General features: G+C 27.7%; 1 protein-coding gene across 2 annotated transcripts; it reads left to right on the top strand.

Moving 5' to 3' along the window:
* The first annotated feature begins 1,820 nt into the window (after nucleotides 1-1,820).
* On the top strand, nucleotides 1,821-11,663 carry LOC140670953 (aminopeptidase N-like). Of its 2 annotated transcripts, none has more exons than XR_012047650.1 (12): nucleotides 1,821-2,406; nucleotides 3,176-3,628; nucleotides 4,223-4,385; nucleotides 4,452-4,608; nucleotides 4,958-5,039; nucleotides 8,624-9,006; nucleotides 9,140-9,420; nucleotides 9,712-9,905; nucleotides 10,288-10,566; nucleotides 10,802-10,868; nucleotides 10,938-11,273; nucleotides 11,475-11,663. XR_012047650.1 is itself a non-coding variant. In XM_072901879.1 (12 exons), the coding sequence occupies exons 1-11, from the start codon at nucleotides 1,901-1,903 to the stop codon at nucleotides 11,121-11,123; spliced, it is 2,751 nt and encodes a 916-aa protein (XP_072757980.1). In that variant the 5' UTR covers nucleotides 1,821-1,900; the 3' UTR covers nucleotides 11,124-11,126; nucleotides 11,475-11,663. The 2 variants fall into 2 exon arrangements, 1 of the variants encoding a protein (XP_072757980.1); XM_072901879.1 differs by having other exon boundaries at nucleotides 10,938-11,126.
* The last annotated feature ends 7,507 nt before the right edge of the window (nucleotides 11,664-19,170 follow it).

Here is a 19,170-nt window from a genome sequence, read left to right on the forward strand (position 1 = left end):
ATATGTTGCCAATGAAAATAGATTTTCTTTTGATACATCTCCTTGAAATGTTGATCTCTACAGACGCTTCGACGAGAAACAGAGATGGTAGAGCATTGGAGTAAAAAAAAGAAACCGTTTTTTACATTCCTTTCGACATTTATGCAAATTACGTGCATTTTTCCAATGAAAGCTTTATTTATTTTTGGTTTTATGTATTTATAATATAAAGATTTTTTTTTTAAATAGAAGTATATATATTGAAATAAAAAATAATTATTAAAGTAAATTCTACATAAAAAAAATCAAATCAACAATCAATCATGTCAAAATCTTATTTGATGAAATATAGACAGATGATTAAAAGACGACTTAAAGACGTCTCATTATCATCTTGTAGATATCTTTAAGATGTCTTTTGGTCTTTCTGTGCTGTATAGGATGTATAATGTATATACATATAATGTATGCAATACGGTTTTGAATTGTATGTGTAAAAATTTAAATTATTTATTAATCATAAAATATTTATGAATTATTATATGCATATAATATTATCAATATGGCGATATTTTATTATTATTAAATAATGTCACATTTTATGAAAATATTAACACTGCTATACATATATATCGATACTAATTGTATTTTTATAAAATGTAATGTTATTTAATGATAACATAATATTATCATATTGATAATATCAACTATATAAACTATGCGCTTTGTCCAGCAAGACTGATATAAAGTAATCTTCTTACATACGATATTTGAAATATTTTATATGTGTGTATACCCTTGATTTATAAAAAAAACATTCTCTAAAAGAAATTATATTGCTCATGATATATGAATACAATTTCATAGGTTATCAATTTTGGTTACTTTCTTATTGTTAATATGCCTTTTAACATGTTTTAGCACCTTTCAACATAATAATAAAAAAAAATAATAAAAAATCATCAAAGAAAGAAAATAGTAGTGTTTGTTGGAAAAATACAAAGCGACACAAGCAGTTATCATATAGACATAATATATTATCGAACACAGAGAAGATACTTTTTAATAATTAAAAAAACAAAAAAATAATAATGCAATAAAATATAAATAAAATTACTATTTAAGAAGGACCTTTCCATTTAAAATTATTTAAATTTTACTTCTTTTCCGTATTAGAATTTGAAAATATGTCGTAAAAAATAAAATTTTATTTAGATAGTATTTTTGGGGGACAAAATATAAGATATTAAATTTAATGCATGCGTAAACAGAAGCTTCTATACTGATAACAAAGGTCATAAAGTGTATATTTCACAGAAAAATTATTAATATAATATTTTTAATTAAAAATTAATTTATTAATTAATATTTTAGATTCATGTACATATACATGTTACGTCTAAAAGAATTTTATTTTTTATAACATATTTTCATACTCTAATACGGAAAAGAAGTAAAATTTGAATAATTTTAAATGGAGATGTCTTAAATAATAATTTTACTTATATTTATTGCGTTATTTTTTGTTTCTTTTAATGATTGAAAATGATGATCTTCTTTGTATTCGATAATATGTATATCATGTCTTGATAACTGCTTTTATCACTTTGTTTTTCCAACGAACACTATTTTCTTTCTTTGATAATTTTCTGTTTTTTTTTTTGTTATTATTATCGCGATGCTGAAACATGTTAAAAGGCATATTAAGAAATAGCATAATAAGAAAATAGAAAAGTTGATGACTTATGAAACTGTATTTATGCATGTCATAGGCGATAATACTTTTTTAGAGAATGTTTTTTTATAAATCAAGATTATATGTACTGTAAAACATTCTGAATATCATATGTGAGAAGATTGGTTTATATCAGTCTTGCTAGACGAACACGCGTGGTAGTTGTGCAAATTATTTCGTCTCTCTATGGCTGTAATCAAGTGTCTGTTGATAATCCTATTACTTGTCATAGGCCAGAGCGTTTGTCTTCAAGATAATGAAACAGTAGTGAATAATACAGTAGTGGAAAACAATGTAAATCGGTTACCAAAATATATCGCGCCGTTTCATTACGATATAAAATTAATACCGCATATTGTGGAAGATAACTTCACCTCCGATGGCGAAGCGAGCATCGATCTCGAGGTGCGCGAACCGACAAACACGATCGCGTTGCATTCTCTAGAACTGACGATAGATGAATCATTGACAAGACTGACTCGCAAAGGGAGTGACGATGTAAATGCTGTATCGAATTATGTTCCAAAACAGCATGAATATAACAATCACACGCAAATTTTGACTATACGATTTAAAGAGCGATTGGATCCTGGAATTTACAATTTGTATCTGAAATTCATAGGTGTGATCAGAGACTCATATATACGTGGATTCTACAGAAGCTTCTATACAGATAACGAAGGTCATAAAGTGTAAGTATTTGTTAATAAGAGATTTATACGTACAAATAAAAAGTTAATAGAATATAACAAAATATAATATATTGTAAAATAAATAAATATAAATAAAATTAAAACAAACAATTTTGATAGGCTCCAACGATATCAATTCAAAAGAAATACATATATAACCAAAGGCCAAAATTTAAAACCAAAATGTTGGTATAAAGCAAGCGAGTATACATTCAAAATTAAGAAAACAGGTATAATTACAACAAACAAATATAATTATAATATCATATTGATCCTTATTCTGTTTAGAATCATTTTTAGTGATACATTTTTAGTGATACACAAATATAATAACTAAAACGTTACTTAACAATAATATCATGTCGGTCGCAAAAGTTAAAATAAATAAAGATCAATAAAGGTATAAGATTAAAGATGTAAATAAGTAACAGTAAACGGCTATTTTAAAGTCAAGCAAAAAGGAAAGCCGCATGTTTTTTGACAAAAAATAACGCATAAAGAAATAACAAATTAATTATCAAATATAAAAAATTATTGATAAATTTATACTTGAGCGTAGCGGTGGTAAGTTATACCTGCTTTTTGGTTCTGAGTTTTAGTCTTTAATTCTCTTTTGGATAAATAAAATTAATAGGAGAGCATGATTTATTACTTTTTTACTGTCAATTACTTAGTTACTTAGTGAATTACAATAGCGAATATACAATGATCTAAAGTTCCATCCAGCGATTATTATTCTTGTGTTGAAGCAAATTACAATGAATTACAGGTGGTTGGCCACAACACATTTTCAACCAATGTCCGCACGACAGGCCTTTCCGTGCTGGGATGAGCTTGCCATAAAAGCAACTTTTAAATTTTCCATAAAGCACTATCCTAATTACACGGCATTGTCAAACATGCCATCCGTACGGTCGGAGATCGATCCGATCGATGGAAAATTGTGGACGTACTTTGAGACGACGCCGGTCATGTCTACCCATGTACTAGGATTCGTGATTGCTGATTACGATTATGTTTCAAATCTGGACGGTACCATAAAAGTATGGGTCCCGAGGCATCTTCTTCGTTACGCCACGTTTCCTCTCGATGTTGCCGAGAAAGCAACACGTGAGCTCGAAAGGTTCACCAATAGTACTGTTCCCATGCCAAAAATGGACCACGTTGCCGTTCCCCATTTTAGCAGTTCTGCTACTGAAAACTGGGGCATGATCATTTATGTGTGAGCACAAAAGCGTATCTCTTTCTCTCGTCGCAGAAAATATATACTTATTCTCTAAAAAATAAAGGAGATAAATACTCATATGATTATGATCAAATCGAGAAGATATTTTTTTATGTATAATAATTATAGAGATATGTAAAAATCAATTTTTAATAGAAAAAAAGAGAAAAATACAAATCTGGTTTTTTAAATTATTTTTTAACATAATATTAAATATTTATTTTTCTTCATATTTTTTGTTAATATAAAAGCATAATAAAATTACATAATATAATAAATAATGTAATAAAAAAAACTAAAGTTCTCTTGTGGTCTTCATTTATCTTTTTTCGAAAATAATTTCAATAAATTAATGAAACTTTTATTAATAAACACTTCAATTATTCGTTTAAAAATTAGAAAACTTTTGATTAAAAAAAAGAAAAAGTAGAAAAATAAAGATTATTTTTGACGTAGCTTTATCTTTTGATGTCTACGAGTATAAATATTGCAAAATGTCTCCTGAAAATTATATTTGTCAATTTACGATATAATATAATATATTATATCATATAATTGTCTTGTAATATATAAATATCCGAAAATTTTAAGGCAATATGCATTTGAAAAGAGCCCGAAATTTGAGACTGCCATGTTAGTTACTCATGAATTGGCACATCAATGGTTTGGAAATTTAGTCAGCCCCGTTTGGTGGGATTATTTATGGTTGAGCGAAGGAATGGCGACTTATCTAAAGTACTACATTACGGACAAGGTATCGGTAGATTGCATGATCCAAACATGTTGCATTAATTTTTTTTCACGGGGTCGTTCTTTTCAGTTTTTCAAAGAATGGCGATTGATGGATTTATTTGTGGTGCAACGTGAACAATTTATGTTTCTTGTAGATTCTTCCAGCTATAAACCGATTAACATAAACGTTACTAATCATTTAGATGTCCATAATGCATACTCTTACTTTTACACATATGTAAAAGGTAAGATCTTTTTTAAATATATTTATATAATTATATGTGCATATAATGGTATATCGTTAAATAATTTTTTATAAACAAAAGATGTTACATAATTACTTATTTATAATTAGAAACAGAAAAAGAGATAAGAAAAGACACAAAATTAAATATGTTAAAATTATTAAGAAATATTAAGTCAATTATGATATAATAATTTAAATTTATTTCTTTTAAAACGGGCTGATTGAAAGCATAATAGCAGCTTTTAAAATCGATAAATCAAAATAAATATTATCTTTTCTTATACCGAGTGATTGTTTCTGTATATTTGTAAAAAATAATTACATAATTTTTGTTTCTCATCCTTTAGCTGCTATTTTATTGCGAATGGCATCGCATTTTTTGAGGGAAGACGTGTTTCGAAATGGTTTGATAAAATATCTTCAAAGACAGTTAGTATAATGTGTTTAAAATTTTTTATTATTATTAACTATTAAATGAAATAAAATTTATATGTTAACAGATATAAAAAAGTCAGATATTTCACTGCGGATATGTTTAATTAATATTAAAGTTATTTTGCATAGAATTTAATATAAGCTTTTAAAAAATATAAAAATTAATTTAGAAAATTGGCGAGTAAAAGCAAAACGCTGTAATTAGTGCGCAAGTATTTATTTTGCGTACTTAATAGCAGGTATATCTTTGATTGAAAAGTTTATCATGTGTTTAATCTAAGTTTTTTTTTAAAGAAATTAATTTTAAAAGTTAAAAAAAATAAAATTTATGTACAATGGGTTAATTAAAAACGACCTGACTAGCCAAAATTATTCAATTTATTTACACGACGTTTCGACCATATGGTTGTGGTCCTTTTCAAGTGTAACTATAAAGAAAATAAATAACGGATCAAACATTGATATATGGATACAATTTTTACCGGATTTAAGCCAAACAATACAACATAATGGCGTTATAAAACTAGTCTACTCACACGTAAATTAAGAAAGAGAAGAAAGAATCCAATGGAACATGTTTAAAGGTAGAACTTAATGATGGAATAATTAAATATGTCACTTAGTTAAAAACAATGGTTATCAATTTTGAGATGAACACAAACAAGGAGACACGTCATGTCAGCATGAGTTTTTAAACGAAACTGTCAATGGTTAAAAGGAAAACAGTTCAAACGATCTTTATAATTTTGTCATAAATATTATTTAAATTTTCAGTATCTCTTTGTAGATTAATCGTGGAGTTAAATTTCTTAATAAAAAACATTTCAGCTATTTCTCTTTTCTTAATAAATTTTTCATTGTGTAAAATAACCGGATCGTCCCACTCAAAATCATGCCCAAATTCAACTCTGTGTTTGCTAACGACTGATTGATTGGTAGGATGTAATTTTATATTGTTAAGATGTTCTCTAATACGTGTGCGTATATGTCGCTTTGTTTGGCCTATGTAAAGCGCATCGCAATCCTTACACTGTAATTTATAATAATAGGATAAGACCATTCCTGAATATGTCTCCACTCTCTTAAGCTTGGGTGACAATTTTGCGCTACCCATAAATCCGTCACGCAGTAAAAATCGCGTTGATTATGTATTAAACGTCGTTAAGAGTTTTGAGGCGTGTTCTAGCAGGATTTCAACTGATCTTATAGAGACTACCAGAATCTCTGTTGCGAATACACTGCAGAGATTTTTGTGTTCTCGTCGTCATGTCAGTTATATTGAAAGACATATTGGGCGGGCCTTCTCACTTTCGAGAAAGTTTTTGTCTGAAAATAATGATTTATTAGTTACCAAAGCTGACAAGGGACAGTCCACAGTCGTAATGAATAAGACTGATTATCTGTTAAAAATGGAGTCGATGTTGAGTGATGAATTTACTTACAAGAAAATCAATAAAAATCCGACAAAACCACTTATGAACAAGATAAATTCATTATTAAAATCTTGGCTCAACAACGAGCTCATCGACGAAAGAACTTACAAACATCTCAACTGTACAAATGGAAATTTACCACGTTGCTATGGGTTGCCCAAGATCCATAAGCCTGGTTTTCCATTAAGAATCATTGTTTCGACTGTTGGCAGTCCTTTGTACAATTTATCAACTTACATACAGGATATACTGCAAAGGTCAGTTGTAAAACCAGCTTCACATATAAACGACGGATGGTCTTTTTCCAAAAAGATCAAGGACGTTATTATTGAGGGCAGTCAAGTAATGATATCATTGGATGTTAGCTCGTTATTTACTAATGTCCCCAAAGAATTGGTTCTGAGCGCCATTGAAAAGCGATGGAATAACATCAGTTCTGCTACTAACTTTAGCCTTGCTCAATTTATACACGTTGTGGAAATGATTTTAGATTCGACAAGTTTTAGTTTTAATGGACAGTTTTACGAGCAAATTTTCGGAAGCCCCATGGGCTCTCCTTTATCTCCGATACTAGCGGACATTGTTATGGATGATTTAGAGTTTCATTGTCTAAATTTGTTAAGTTTTAAAGTCCCAATTTACTATAGATATGTGGACGACATATTTGCAATAATTCCACGCACACGCATTGATGAGATGTTAGATACTTTTAATAATTTTCACCCTCGTTTAAAATTTACGTTTGAGATTGAACAGAATAAGTCCATTAGCTTCTTAAATACTACTGTTTTACGTGTTGACAATGGACTCATAACTAATTGGTACAGAAAACCCACTTGGTCGGGAAGATATATCAACTTTTATTCGAATCACCCCATGAAATATAAAATTAATACGATTTATAGTCTTGTTGATCATGCATTGCTGTTCTCTGATACTAGGTTCCACAATGAGAATTTGTGTATCGTTTATAAAACACTGCGTAATAATTGTTTCCCTGACAACCTTATTGGATGACACATCAAAAAGAGGATCAATTTTTTAAAAAATTGCGACAATTTGGAATTTGAACCCCGGGGGAAGGAATTACAAAGAAGCAGCCTTTTTGTTTCAATTCCTTATGTTAATGAATTTAGCTTTTGTTTACGTCGTATTGTTTGTGACGCTGGTTTGAACGTCGTTATGACTATAACTAATAAACTTAATACATTGATTAAGCGTGGTAAAGACAGATTACATACTGACTTTAGAACTGATGTTGTTTATAAATTACAGTGTAAGGATTGCGATGCGCTTTACATAGGCCAAACAAAGCGACATATACGCACACGTATTAGAGAACATCTTAACAATATAAAATTACATCCTACCAATCAATCAGTCGTTAGCAAACACAGAGTTGAATTTGGGCATGATTTTGAGTGGGACGATCCGGTTATTTTACACAATGAAAAATTTATTAAGAAAAGAGAAATAGCTGAAATGTTTTTTATTAAGAAATTTAACGATTAATCTACAAAGAGATACTGAAAATTTAAATAATATTTATGACAAAATTATAAAGGTCGTTTGAACTGTTTTCCTTTTAACCATTGACAGTTTCGTTTAAAAACTCATGCTGACATGACGTGTCTTCTTGTTTGTGTTCATCTCAAAATTAATAACCATTGTTTTTAACTAAGTGACATATTTAATTATTCCATCATTAAGTTCTACCTTTAAACATGTCCCATTGGATTCTTTCTTCTCTTTCTTAATTTACGTGTGAGTAGACTAGTTTTATAACGCCATTATGTTGTATTGTTTGGCTTAAATCCGGTAAAAATTGTATCCATATATCAATGTTTGATCCGTTATTTATTTTCTTTATAGTTACACTTGAAAAGGACCACAACCATATGGTCGAAACGTCGTGTAAATAAATTGAATAATTTTGGCTAGTCAGGTCGTTTTTAATTAACCCGTTGTTTATAATTAAATACTAGCGACTTTAATAACTTATAATTTTTTAAAATTTATGTATTAATTTTCTTAAACTTTAAAAAAATATATTAAACTATAGTCACGCGTGTGCATGAAAATAATGAATCTTTCACTTATCATTATCAAGTGTATTTTCATATTGTGTAAATTATTGATTTTCAGTGAATATAGTAATGTCACGCCAGACGATTTATGGAAAGCATTACAAGATGCTCTCGATGAGTCAGACGTGCCGCATGACGATTTTAAAGTAAAAGAAGTCATGGACACTTGGTTCAATCAGGGAGCGTATCCTGTAGTAACAATCGATCGAAATTATGATACAGGTGAGATCAAGGTGACACAACATAAGAGAGTCCAACTCTCGAAAGACAATGACATCACTGAAGAAAACAATACGTGGTGGATTCCGTTGAATTATATGACTCAAAGTGATCTGAATTCGTCAACGCTGGCCACTCATTGGTTAAAACCTCAGGACGAGAGTATAACGATCGAAGGAATTGACATTAATGACTGGATTATTGTGAATAAGCAGTTGACAGGTAAGTATCATCGCAATATATAGTTAAAGAAATCATTCAAAATTTGATGGCATATTTATAAATTCTGAAATATTGCAATTTATTATATGTGCACATTACATATTTAGCTGCTCTTATTCTTTTATTTTAACAGGTTATTATCGCGTAAATTATGATGTAATCAATTGGAGGCGAATCGCCGCTTTCCTTAATTCTGATGATTACGATAAAATCCCAATTCTGAATCGTGCACAAATCATCGATGATGTTTATTACATGATGAAAACCGAACAGATTGATTTTAATATTTTTTTCGAAGTTATAAATTATTTGTCGCGCGAAAGCGATCCCGTCCCATGGTATCGAGTATTTCAAATTATTCAGCCGTTAATTACTACATATCTATCGATACCTTCAGCAGTCGAGATCTTTAAAGTAAGATACGTTTCATACAATCTATGAAATATTATTAAACTGATTAATTATCTAAATTAATAAACTTAATAGAAAGAGAAAATAAAAAGTAAAGAAAAAGTAAAATATTGAAAGAGAGAAAATAAAATATTTATATTAATATTTCCTAATTTTGTGATTAATTTCCGCAAATTAAATATTTATTAATTAAAGAAATTATTAGAAAGAAAACTAAGCTATTTTTTTGAACAAAGCTATCGTATTTTTAATTTATTAGATTGAATTGCTTGATCACTATAAAATGTTTTTAAGCCATATTTCTTCAACTTGACGTATAACCTAATCGAACATATCGGTTTCGATGATCATCCTGATGACGATCCTGTAACTACAGAAATTAGATTAAAATTTAATAAGATTGCTTGTTCATACAACACACATCCTAAGTGCCGAGAGAAAGCTATCACTAAATTACTTGCATATGTGGAAGATCCAATCGTAAACGAGTGAGTTTTGTTATCACTAATTGTAAGAATATAACAAATAAATCCAACAAAGTTGGTTGTTTCATCTCAAACATCAATTAGATAAGATACTAGTGTTGATTCTTTTTATAACACAAAAATAATTAGTTTATGCTAGATAGATAGAATAGAATGTTAGATTTTTGAATTATTATTTATGTTCAAATAAAATAAGATAAACTTATGTTCAAAATGATACATAACATCAACTGTTTTTTAAAAAAATTAAATCAGTGATTAATAACTTTCATTGTCAATTACTACATTTTATTACAAAAAATAAAAGTAAAAATCATATTTAATTTACAATTCTCTCATGTGTTTAATAAATTTAAGTTTAAATATTTTTATTCTAATTTTGTAGAATTTCATTTGAGCAAGAATTTTTTTTCTGCTTCGGATTAGTACAAGCAAATGAATCTATCTGGAATCAGTTTCTGCAGAGAACAAACGAAACATCAACGAACAGTTATTATCTCTTCCCATTACTTAGTTGTTCGGAAAATTTAGACATTCTCGAAAAGCATTTAAATTTGGAGAAAATTGATTATAATTCTTTCTTTGGAAATATGTTGGAGAATCTGTTAGATATAGATATGACGATTGATCTCTTTATTAAGAAATTTGACCAGATTATTGCAGAGTAAGTAACTTGTTTTTATATAATTAATGTTTTCTAATTATCCGTCTTTTTCTGATATTTTACTGCATGATAAAATTGTACTTATAATACTTATAATACAAAATATTTACGTATATAAATAATTTTTGCTTATATTAATTATGTATTTATTTGCTTATAGATAGATATAATAAAAACATTATTTAATAATAATTATTTTAAAACACAGTTTTAAATAATATGTATTTTCTAATAGTAAATCTGATGAATATATTCTTCACGAGATTATTATGAGGAGCATCGAAGGAGATCAAATTGAAAAGGTAAAATAATATTATAATATTGTTTTTTTATATGATAAGTAACTACAATTTTTTAATAATTTGTTACAGATTAAAGCATTTGCCGAACAACGTGGACTTGATATAAGCAAACATTTAGCTTATAGAAAAGAAAGTTTAAACAAAATTAATGATTATTTATCGAAAATTCGCGCTTTTGAAAATAACCAATTCTCTGTTCCAATGCATATTACATTAAATAATGATACATCACAAGCAAATAAAATTGACACTTAATAAGTAAATGGACAAGTATATGAAAATATAAAATATAAATAATATAATATTATAAATAAAATATTATAAACAAATATTATAAACAATATAAATATCATAAATATTGTAAACAATAATGGTCATTGTTACATTTATTATAAAATCTCATGTGTATGTGTGCTCTATATAAAATGTTATAAATGTAAATTTTACTTTATAAATATACATATATTTTTTATATTATAAATTACATTATAAATTTTTATATTATATTATAAATATAAAGTTTTATATTATTTGATTAATATAAATAATTTATCTTATTATGCAGAAAATTATAGAACATCATATCTTAATAATAACAGTTAATAGGGTCTCAATCCACAAATAAAATAGTCAATCGAAGGGGTTTTAAGAGCCGAACGCAAGATGAAGGTGATTCAGCCTGTAACCAGACGACTGTAAGTAACTGCTCTGGTTTTATATATTATATTGTATCACTGAGAATGACTCGAAGAAGGACCGAATCATTTGAATAAATTTTGAATTTATTGTTCAAAATAGTGTTTTTATTTATGTCCCTTCGTCTTGTGTTTGGTTCATAAAGCCCCTTTGATTGACTAATTTAATCGTATCTTAATTTTGTAACTTGCATTCTTATCTACCTTGATTTATTTAAAAAGTTATATATATATATATATTTTTAAAAAATGGAAAATAATTTTATGAAAAATATTAATGAAAATAAGAATATCTCGAAAAAAATATATATATATATATATATTTAAATATATTATTACGTTTTGTTGGCCTCACTTTTCCGTTCTTCAGCGAAGTCGTAATAATGATTGATTGATAATCGCTAGATTTGATATAGAAAAACTATTTGACAAATAGAGCTTCTTTCGTCGAATAATCCTTCAAACATTTTATTATCTTTCGATAACCATACCGTAAGAAAAAAGTGCAGGAAAAGTCAATGATAAAACAGGACCGATCTTTTCTACAAAAACTAAAGAAACAAACATAATATTATCAACAAATATAATATGTTATTACTTCGGCGAAAAAAGAAAGAAATATGTTATATGGCAAACATAGCTGCATCAATATGAATCATAATGGCTAGAGAATTTTCTAATCGTCGTAAAAGATAGTTTTTTAAAAATTATTTTATTATTTTTATTATTTTATAATTAAAGGAATCGAAAACTTATATTACCAACCGACAATTACATAAGAATATACAAAGTGGGAGAAAAATCCTATCGAATGAAGAGATTGGAAGAATTCTAATACGCTAAAATTGTAAAGTTTTTCCACCTCTAAAATTTTGAGTATATCTCTGAAAATTTATAGAAAAGGGAAGATTTGCGAGAACGACAAGCAGTAGTTACAATCATTATTTTCACTAGCGATATAATTTACAACTCTTTCCGCTCAGTTCTTGATATATCGTTCTCAATATGTAAAGTATTTAATTTAGTATTCACAGTATTAATATAGAATTTTATTTTGTTCATATTAGCATTGATAAATTTTGCTTATTAAGGGTTTAGTTTTGTTGATTGCAGAATTATCTTAAATAATTTAAGGCAGACAATGCATTTTTCAATCTAACAATAAGATACAGAAAGTATCTATCCCATTATTATCTAGATAAAGATAAGGATTCTTTTATCTAAATAACAGAAAATACTAGTAAATACTGATTGCGTATATATTTCTTTATCACTACTGATAGATCCAAAATTTTGTTACACAGTTTCCGAAATTACCATTTTATATTCTGTTGGTTTTGAGTCATTGTAATGATCTCGCCGATGAATTGGTAACAGCAAAATTTTGAAATTTGACGGGCTTTTCATTATTCGCATTTAGATCTACAAATTGCTAAATTGAACTGTTGCTTAATGCAAATAATCTATGATTTAAAAAATAGTGTATAGTAGGTGAAGGTGTAAATAATAGTATTATCATTTTTCAATACTTAGAGTTTATTTTGGGACCTATGTATTAAAGTAATTTATTCCAACATTTAAAAAAATTTTGTTTTGTTTGTTTAATTGATATCAAAGGACCTTAGTGTATATTTTGTAAATTTTATGCTGCGTATTTAGTTTGTATATTAAGTTATTTTTGTAAAATTTAATTTAATATTAATTGGAATTTATTCATTTTTAAGTAAAAAAATTTTGCTGCTCTCTCGGTTTATTAACATACTGTGTCATACCTAAGCTTGCCATTACTGGTTCCAACTTTTTAGAATAAAACAAATTAACCATAAAATTTATGTTAAAGTCTCTCATTACAATATAATCTTTTTTTATTACTAACTTCTCTACTATATCTTGTAGAAACCTCACAAAATCACTATGCGATGCACTCAGTGAATGATATAATACTATTATCACATCTTTATACAATTTCTCTTTTATTTCTATCGCAATACACGAACAGTCCGACTATTTTTTTCACCAATACTAGAGAGAGGGTGAGAGAGAGAGAGAGAGAGAGAGGAGAACATCTATTTTACAAAATCCTTAGTAAAATATATTTATAGTTATTAGTATCAAGTACAATATATTTATTTATTTATATTTATATTTTTCTTTTTATCTTAAACAAAAGATGTTTCTTTTATCTCTTTATTCTCTCTCTCTTTCTCGAAAAAATAATCAAAAAGATTTTTCATAGGCTGCGCTCAAGACTGCGTTACGAATGCTTCGAAATGTCATTCTATCTTTGTTGTATATTCTGTGAGAATAAAGATAGAATGATGTTCCAAATGGGTGAGTATTGATCGGACACAATGCTTATTGGTCAGATGTAAATGAGATCTTTTGATTGGTCAACTGTGTTGGTTACCCTAGGCATCGTTCGATTTTGTGGTGTGTCCGATCGAACATGTGCGCAATCGGGACGATCTCGTTTCAAAGTATTCATAGAGCAGTCTCGATCGCACAGCCTTAGTTTGAAAAAGAACTCACCTAAAGAATAAAGAAGTTTCATATAGCCTTAATACATAAACATATATACAGAATGAGATATTTTCTTATAATTAATATAATAATATCTTTTATTATTTAATATTTGGGATTATATTAATCGCAAAACATAATTTTAATATACAAAAAATAATTTTAATATACAAAAAATAATTTTACAAATAAACATATAGTATTTAAAATTATAAGTTATTAAAGTCGCTAGTATTTAATTATAAACAACGGGTTAATCAAAAACGACCTGACTAGCCAAAATTATTCAATTTATTTACACGACAGTTTTGTTTAAAAACTCATGCTGACATGACGTGTCTCCTTGTTTGTGTTCATCTCAAAATTAATAACTATTGTTTTTAACTAAGTGACATATTTAATTATTCCATCATTAAGTTCTACCTTTAAACATGTCCCATTGGATTCTTTCTTCTCTTTCTTAATTTACGTTTACACTTGAAAAGGACCACAACCTTATGGTCGAAACGTCGTGTAAATAAATTGAATAATTTTGGCTAGTCAGGTCGTTTTTGATTAACCCGTTGTTTATATAGTATTTAAATTTTGACAAGTTAAATATACAGTCTTTATTAAACTTATAAAGAAAGTATTTCAAAAAATATCATGTAAAAAAAAATAAATCTAAAAAAGTAATGAAAAGCAGTTGTTCTAGAAGTTGTAATCTAGAAAATTTTTCGAAGAATTTATAAAACGTGCCTGTAACCGTTGTTACTATTGACCTATCAGAATAAAGGAATCTTTATAGTTTCTTTTCATTTGTCAGTTAAATTTGAAGCGTTTCTACCTGAAAAAGGAATGCATCTGCGCTCTGTAATGACTAAAGATTATTGAAGTTCCTATATTTACAGACGCAACAGTGTTAGATGCTATAGTAAACTTTGTGAGCCCACGTGTATGAGTTATATAAACGAAATTAGATAAAAACCAATAAATAGATCATGTTGTGAACTTTTTGTGCATTGTTAAATTTTTTTATATGGCTACGCTAATGCACTTGTCCGTCGAAGTAATTGAAATCATTTTAGAAGACGAAAACGTCAGGATTGAGGATGTTTTGAGTTTTAGTGCTACGTGTAAAAGATTCCAAAACATACTGAGGAAAAAGTTTTGGGAAAAGAAATTTTATCAGAGGTATATCTATTATTTACAATTTTTTTATATTAATATTAATTTTACATTCAGTTGATTTTTTTTCATTCAGCAGATTGCATTTAATTTAGAAAGAGAGTTTTAATGCGTAAAAATTTTTAGAATATTTATTAAACAAATTAGATCCCCCCCTCGAGACATCATAAGTACAGAAGTGAGCTGGCTGTATTTTGTAATTTTATAGATTTTAAAATAAAATTTTGTAATTTGAAAATACATACGGCTCCAATATTTACAATATATAATGTATTCGGCAATGAGAGCCATGCGCGGATGTTGATGCGTAAAGAAAATGCGTATAGAAATTAATTCTTTTTGCGAAATTTTTTTTTATTTTTTTTTAATTAGTGCACAGGGTACATATTTAGATTTTCATTTTTTGAGAATTCTAAACCCCTCTATACCCCCCTAAAGAGATGTAGATGAGAAAAGATATCGAAGTCGCTGAATCGGGAATTAAACCCGAGTCTTTCGCTTGCCAGGAGACTGCTTTAAATATGTGCCATGTGCACTAATGAAAAAATTCTTTCGCGAAAAGAATTAATTTCTATACGTATTTTTTTTTTACGCATCAACATCCGCGCATGGCTCTCATTGCCGAGTATACATTATCATGTTTATAAAATTTTGTATTATTTGCAATTTATTATACTTTTTGAAAAGATGCATAAAAATTTTAAGTAATTTTCAAGCAATCCAATAAATTACTATTATATATTATCAATATTGACTGTGAAGTTAAAATTTGAATTTATTGTGCAACATATTTTTAAAGATTTAATTTTGAATAGAAATAATGTAATTAAGTAAAGAGATGTAAGTAAAATATTTTTGCGACTTGATTATAGCCTCGGAAAAGTTCGTCTTTTTCACTAGTCAACTATTTGTTAACAATTCATAAATATTTTATAAATGAAAAGAATTGAGGAGTCTATCTAGACGTTAACGTGCCATTCGGATTTTCAAATAGATAAGATAAGTTGAATTAAAATTGAAATCTTTATTAAAATTTACTGTCATACACTTTAATAAAATTAGTTCAATCTTGTTTCAAAAGTTACTTTAAATAACAATATTGTTTTAAGGATAAAAGTTCTTTTTTATAGATTCCAATAAATTACTATTATATATTATCAGTATTAATATACACTAGGCAACAAAATTATCGTAACAAAAATTTATACCAAAATTTCACATAACTTCAGATAATCACATCTCCACAAAAAATTGTCATATTTAAAAACTTTTTTTTTTATTTTGTAGGTTAAAGCTTTTACTTTAAGAAGCATTTGTCAGATGTTGAATTTTGATTTTTGCTTCCTCTCTCCCGCCTTTTCAAAAGTAAGGACGTGTTTTGTCTCGGAAAATTTGCACAGTTTGACGCACTCCACGGAGTGGAATGAATTTTTTTCACAAGTATCATGATAATCATTGTAAAATTTGCACTTTTCCTTGCAAATTAAAAAAAAATTGAGATTGATACGATTTTGTTTCGTGGACTTAGGACGTATAAAGATACTTACATTTTTGTACCTGTTACTGCCAACATTAGCATTATCCGATACGCACCACGGGGATGTGATGGATGGATTTTGTATCATGTGTATGTGTATATGTGTGTATGCGTGAGTGCGTGCGTGCGTGTGTGTGTGTATTGGAAAGGAATGTTTTGGAAATTTTAAAAGTGTGTATTTCCGCCTCGTTTTTCAGTACACGCACATACGCATACGCACACGCACGCACGCACTCATATACACATACACATAATGAGCAAAATTTGTTAACAACCTTCCCGTAGTGCGCATCGGATAATACTAATGTTGGCGGTAACAGGCACAAAAATGTATAGGTCACTTTTGTACGTCATAAGTCCGCGAAGAAAAATCGTACCGATCTCAATTTTTTTTTAATTTGCAAGGAAAAATCCAAATTTTACAATGATTATCATGATACTTGAGAAAAAAATTCATTCCACTCCGTGGAGTGCATCAAACTGTGCAAATTTTCCGAGAGAAAGCACGTCCTTACTTTTGAGAAGACGGGAGGGAGGAAGGAAAAATTCGAAATCTGACAAATGCTTCTTAAAATAGAGACTTTAACTTACAAAATAAAAAAAAGTTTTTAAATACGACAATTTTTCATGAAGTTGTGATTATCTGAAGTTATGTGAAATTTTGGTATAAACTTTTATTGCAATAATTTTGTTGCGTGTATATTGACTGTCAAGATAAAATTTGAATTTATTATGCAACACATTTTAAAAGATTTAATTTTGAATAGAAATAATGTAAGTAAATAAAAAGATGTAAGATATTTTCACATCTTGATTATAGTCTCGGAAAGGTTTGTCTTTCATCAATCAGATATTCATTAATAATTCGTAAATATTTCATGAAAGAAAAGAATCGAGGAGTCTATCCAGACGTAATAACGTGCCATTCAGATTTTTAAATAAATAAGGTATCTGATCGAAATAGCTATCAATTCAAATAATATTGAAACAAAGCATTAAAGTCATAAATGTAAAGAAATAGTGAAAAACGTACATAAAAATCCTTGCAATGTCAGGCAACAGATAATAGGAGTAAAGAATAACATAGCAAAAAAGAAAGAAGAAGATCATTTTTCTCTTTCTTGTTTGTGTTATTTCCTGTTCTTATTGCCTGCTATTTGGCATTGGCTGCTGTAAAAATCACTGCAGACGCATCGCTACAGTGCTAAAATACTCTGGCAGATATAATAAAGTTTGTGAGCTCACATAAGTATGTATAAATTATAATATAAATGAATGAATTAATGATATAAAATTAGATAAAAACCAATAAGTAAACTACCCCATACAGCACAGAAAGATTGTATACACATTGCAACAATCTTTCACCGCAATATTGCAATATTGCAAATTCACTGCGATATGTTGCTGCATTATTGCTGTGGAATTGCAACAATGTTAAAATGTCCGCCTTTAGCAAGATCGCAACGAAATATTATAATATAATTTATAAATTTTAATGTTATAAATTTGCAATAATGCATTGTTACTGCAATCGTCGACTAATGTTGTATATAAGAATTTTTGTTTCTGATAGATAAATATCAGAAATATATGGACACATAAAATACAAAAAAGTTGAACTTATATGTTTGTAATAATTTTTTTATCTAAAAAATATTATATTATAAATTTATATAAAATTATATATATAATTTATATGTATATATATATATATAAAATTTATTATATGTAAATTTATAATATAATATTTCTTAGATAAATATTATTACAAACATTTATTTTAAGTTCAACTTTTTCATATTTTATATGTTTCCTATACGTTTTACCCTAAAAAAATATAATTATAAAATTTTGATTTTGAAATTATTCCGAAATATTTATGTTATGTTGCAACAACTGTGCTGATATTTTGTGGATTTATATCTGCAATGTTTTTGTAATGTTTTATTGCAGTTTGCAATATTGCAACTTTGCTGCAATGTAATTGCAATGATCTGTGCTATATGGGACGTTGCTTTTTTGTGCATTATTAAATTTTTTTCAATGGCTATGATAACACGCTTGCCGGACGAAGTAATTTAAATCATTCTAAAAGACAAAAACGTCAGCATGGAGTTTTAGCTCCACGTGTAAAAGTCTCCAGAACATAATATTGAGAAAAAAGTTTTGGGTAAAGAAATTTTATCGGAGGTATATTTCTTTATTTATAAATTTTTATATATTAATTCTAATTTTGCATTTAATTTTATTTGTTAATAAATATTTTATTAATTTTTACGCATAGAACTCTTTGTAAATGTTTCTATTGTAGAATTTTTAAGCTTTTAAAATTTGGTAAAAAAAGTTGAAAAAATTGTTGGAGAACAAAGTGGAACGCACG

This window comes from Anoplolepis gracilipes, chromosome 1 (assembly GCF_047496725.1).
Source record: "Anoplolepis gracilipes chromosome 1, ASM4749672v1, whole genome shotgun sequence".
NCBI classification, from domain to species: domain Eukaryota; kingdom Metazoa; phylum Arthropoda; class Insecta; order Hymenoptera; family Formicidae; genus Anoplolepis; species Anoplolepis gracilipes.

Coding starts and splice junctions, on each gene's coding strand:
- LOC140670953 (XM_072901879.1), top strand. CDS start 1,901: ATGGCTGTAATCAAGTGTCTGTTGATAATCCTATTACTTGTCATAGGC. Junction 9,421..9,711: donor CAGCAGTCGAGATCTTTAAA/GTAAGATACGTT, acceptor AATGTTTTTAAG/CCATATTTCTTCAACTTGAC. Junction 9,906..10,287: donor GAAGATCCAATCGTAAACGA/GTGAGTTTTGTT, acceptor CTAATTTTGTAG/AATTTCATTTGAGCAAGAAT.